The sequence below is a fragment of the Myotis davidii genome, unplaced genomic scaffold (genome assembly GCF_000327345.1).
Source record: "Myotis davidii unplaced genomic scaffold, ASM32734v1 scaffold509, whole genome shotgun sequence".
NCBI lineage: Eukaryota > Metazoa > Chordata > Mammalia > Chiroptera > Vespertilionidae > Myotis > Myotis davidii.
In genome coordinates this window covers 325,299-330,170 of record NW_006382996.1, presented here as the reverse complement: position 1 = coordinate 330,170, position 4,872 = coordinate 325,299, and the positions used below count along the sequence as shown (strand labels likewise).

The 4,872-nt window shown below is 36.1% G+C and overlaps 1 protein-coding gene across 1 annotated transcript in view; it reads left to right on the top strand.

Moving 5' to 3' along the window:
• Window positions 1-4,872, top strand: part of SARNP (SAP domain containing ribonucleoprotein) — a 57,649-nt gene that overhangs the window by 8,812 nt on the left and 43,965 nt on the right. The window contains exons 2-4 of the mRNA XM_015557411.1: window positions 8-75; window positions 2,754-2,800; window positions 3,024-3,091. Coding sequence (XP_015412897.1) covers window positions 8-75; window positions 2,754-2,800; window positions 3,024-3,091 — 183 coding nt within the window. The remainder of the gene's footprint in view (window positions 1-7; window positions 76-2,753; window positions 2,801-3,023; window positions 3,092-4,872) is intronic.

Genomic DNA, 4,872 nt, shown 5'->3' with positions numbered 1-4,872 from the left:
GTGCCAGTGGTTTGGAGACCAAGGGAATAAAACAAGATCTCATCAACAGGCTCCAGGCCTATCTTGAAGAGCATGGTGAGTACTTTGTGGAGACAAAGAGTGGTTTGATTAAGGGATTAATTTTTAGGCTCTGCTATATGGAAGATTTCTTCTTTTCCTTTAGATTGTTGGTAATGTAAACTGTTAATTAACTATATCAAGAAAACTCTTGGTTATCCAGAACAGTGGTCTTAATGCAAAAGAAAGCCACTCCCTCCCCCTTTTTAAATACATTGTTATTTTATTTCAGCAAATTATTTAAAAGGAAGTATGGTACAACAATACCATTAACCTGAGAATTAGAGTATTTAAATTCTAATTCCTTTTATGTCAGAAATTTACTAGGTAACTTTGGATAGTCACTTTATTTCAGAGGGGAAAGGAGAGGGAGAGAGAGATGGAAACATCAATGATCAGAGAGAATCATTGATTTGCTGCTTTCTGCACGCCCCACCCGGGATCTAATAGTGACCTCCTGGTCGACACTCAACCACTGAGCCATGCTGGCCAGGCAGTACTGTGTTGTTTTAAAGATGTATTTGTTTGGCTTATGGCTGTGTTGTCATCTAGTCTATTAATTCCAATTTCTATATAAAATCTACCACATTTTAATTCACCCAGTGATAGACACCTCTGTTGCCCCCAGAACTACTACTTTCATGTTCCTTCATATTCCTTTGTAAGAGTCTTTCTGGGTTATATACCCAGGAATGGGTTGCTAATTAATATATATTTATGATGTATACTTAATATGACTAAGCACTGCCAAATAACTTTACAGAATTGCTCTATATATCTGTAGAGTGCGTGATGGTTCTTGTAAACCTAAACTTGGTGTACTATCTTATCAAGTAGCCTAATTTTTGCTAATCTCTTGGTTGTTTCAGTTTACATTTCTCTAATTATTAAAGAGTTTAAACATTTCTGTGTTCATGGTTCTTTGTGTTTCTCCTTTGTTATTCTTTTAGGATTTATACCATTCACTAGTTAGTTTGCAAGCCATTTCTTTTAAATTCTACTCCCTCTGTCCCATAATAATAGTAGCAGTTGATGAATGTAATTTGTCCCATAATATTAGTAGCAAAAGAAAATATAGAACACAACATTTATTATCAAAAAACTAGATTAAATTAAACAATAAATTAAAAATAGTACTCCTAATTTTTATTTTGAGTGTTCCGACAGTTTCTGGATTTTTCAATAATTTCATTACTGCATTTTAAACTTGTAGGTAGGATCCGTTGGCTGCGAAGCTTTGCTTTCCCTATATGCATGAGATTAAAATTATTGGAGCCATCGTTCTTCATTGCTTTTGAGATGCATCAAGAATTGGACAATCGCAACTCGATGTTTGCTTGAAAACTCTCTTTTTTTCATTTTACTTTTACAATGGGTTGATATTCAACTGAAATAAAATAATTGATTTCAATCAGAGGATGAAATTAGAAAAATAGTTATAATTTGTAATAATTAGGTTAACCTAAAAATTGAAAGATGTGTCAAAACAAATGACAGAGATGCATCAAGAATTGGACAATCGCAACTCGATGTTTGCTTGAAAACTCTCTTTTTTTCATTTTACTTTTACAATGGGTTGATATTCAACTGAAATAAAATAATTGATTTCAATCAGAGGATGAAATTAGAAAAATAGTTATAATTTGTAATAATTAGGTTAACCTAAAAATTGAAAGATGTGTCAAAACAAATGACAGACGTCATGAAATATTGATTTTGATTGAAAGCTTCGCAATTTTGCGCTACAACATAACTTAAAGCTACATCCGCCAGTAATTCCCGTTTAAATATTCACTTGCTACTATTATTATGGGACAGGAGGAGTTGTAATTATTCCCTTGTTGGTTTTAGACTAATATCTTCTTTGTCATTTGTTTTCTTTTCCATGGTGTTTTTCCTTAGTTATTAAAAAAATCTGCAATTTTATTCATATTACATTAAAAAAATGATTTTAGGGAGGGGGGAGAGAGAGACATCAATGTGAGAGAGATACATTGATTGGTCGCCTCCCATGTTCCCTGACAGGGAATCGAACCCGCGACTTTCCCGTACACAGGGCGACGATGCTCCAACCGAGCCACACCAGCCAGGGCTTTCTCATACTATTTTTGCTTTTGATTTGTGTGTGTGTTTAATTATATATATATATTTGTGTTGACTTCAGAGAGGAAGGGAGAGGAAGAGAGAGATAGAAACATCAATGACAAGAGAGAATCATCCATTGGTTGCCTTCTTCATGCCCCCACTGGGGACCAAACCTGTCACCCGGCATGTGCCCTGACCAGGAATCAAAGTGAGACCTCCTGGTTCCTAGGTCGATGCTCAGCCAGAGCAACACTCTGGCTGGGCAGTCTTAAGGACATCTTAATGGGAACACTAACCCTTGGCAGCTGCCAGCAACAGGAACTGCACAACCACTAAATTTAAAAGTTATTCTCCCATATTACTTAATATTAATATTTAAATTTGATCTCATTACATTTAGTTCTTCAGTTCAGCTGAACTTCAACTTTGTACTAATGTTAGATGGAGAAAACAGTTTTATCCTCTCTGTGGAGCATTTTTACCAGCATTAGTTTTGCCTTCATTATTGAATTTTATTTTGGGAAAGCAAAATGATTATAATTTTAGCCTGAGTGAAGTGATCAATATGGTTTTGTAGCAGGGCTTGACCTGAATATTTTAATATTCTTTAGCTGAAGAGGAGGCAAATGAAGAAGACGTACTAGGAGATGAAACAGAGGTGAGTTGGAGAGAATAAGGTTGATCACTGACATGACAGTGTGTCGCTACCTTGGCAACATTGCTTAACATCAGTCATTACAGGGCTTAAATACTAACTTGTTAAGGGAGTGTACTGGGGGAATAAAAATTCTGAAAGACTGGTTCATTTTAGAGTTTTCATATTCTTCTGATAGGTTTTTACTCTTGATTTATATTAAATATCCTGTTTCATTTGATTTTAGGAAGAAGAACCAAAGCCCATAGAACTGCCTGTTAAAGAGGAAGAACCCCCTGAAAAAACTGTTGATGTGTAACTATCTCTTTTTATAATTTGAGTACAGAGCAGACAATTCTGGATTTGGGGGTGGGATATTAGTGTTTCATTTTGTTTAACTTGTATGTGTTCTTGTTGGCTTTTTCATCTCTCAGTAGATCATACATTTTCAGAAGAGTCTATTTCATTTCAACTATATGGTCTCAGTGAAACAAAGTAGTTTGTCTCTGGTTTATGTAATAGGTAATTAGGACCAGGAAGTTTTAAGCTCAAAGTTTAGGTCTTCTAGTCTTTGTTGTATCACCATAATAGATAATTCTCTGTATAGCGAATTATACAAATTCTCTGCATATAAGGAATTTTGTAAGGAAGGAGAGTGCTGAGCAGAGATTTTGCCTCTCAAGTAAACTATTCTCTATACCGTTTTGAATTACAATAGAGGAGGGGAGGACAAAATACTAGAGTGGAAAGTAGATCTTGATTTATTTAAACTACCCCACTGTGTTATCATAAACATTGTTTATTTGGGGCTCTTTCTACAAATGTCTGGCCATCTTATTCTCTAGCACCGTGGTTGGCCAACTGCGGCTCACGAGCCACACGCGGCTCTTTGGTCCCATGAGTGTGGCTCTTCCTCAACCTTAGGAGTACCCTAATTAAGTTAATAACAATGTACCTACCTATGTAGTTAAGTTTAAAAAATTTGGCTCTCAAAAGAAGTTTCAATCTTTGTACTGTTGATATTTGGCTCTTTACTAATGAGTTTGCCGACCACTGCTCTAGCATATTAAGAACAGTTGAGTCCCTTTTAGCATTTTTGTCCCTCATAGCTGTGTTAATGCATTTAAGTATAAAATGCAATATATAGACTAGTAAAAAGTCAAACAGGACATACACTCAAGTAGCCCTTGTTTTCACCCCCATCTGATTTCCTAGAGGTTTTCAATATATTCTTTTGTAATATATTACATGGTCTGTGTATATACGGATACACATGGTTACACACTGTGCATATTGTTGGTTTCTTGATTTTTTTTCACATCTGGAGATCTTTTTTTGGAACAGTTATCTCAGGTAATGCTTCCTTTTTTTTTTTAATCTTTATTGTTAAAAGTATTACATATGTCCTCTTTTTTTCCCCCCATCGACCCCTTACAGCTCACCCCATCGATGGGTTATGTAGGCATACAAGGTCTTTGGTTGATTACCTCCCACCCACCCACCCTCCTGCGCCTTCACTCTGAGATTCCGCACTCTGTTTCATGCTTTCCTGTCTCTGGGTCCACTGTGTTCATCAGTTTATTTTGTTCATTAGATTCCGCATATGAGTGAGATCAGGTGATACTTGTCTTTCTCTGATTGACTTATTTCACTTAGCATGATACTCTCCAGGGCCCTCCAGGCTGTCTCAAAGGGTAAGAGATTCTTCTTTTTACTGCAGAATAGTATTCTGTGGTATATATGTACCACAGCTTTTTTATCCACTCATCTACTGAAGGGCATTTGGGTTATTGAATTTATTGTAGTTACATCATTTAATAAAATTATATAGGTTTCCAGTATATGATCCTATAATACATCACTACCCAAAGTCTAGTCTCCTCCCATCACTATTTACCCCCCTTTACCTTCTACCTCCTTTCTCCACCCTTCCCCACAATCACTACACTGCTGTCCTTATCAAAGAATTTCTCTCTCTCTTTTTTTTGCTCAATCCCTCTACCACCTCCATCCAACTCTGCCCCGACAGCTGTCAGCCTGCTCTCTATCTGTGTCTACCTCTATTTTGTTTGTTAGTTAATTTTGTTAATTTAGAT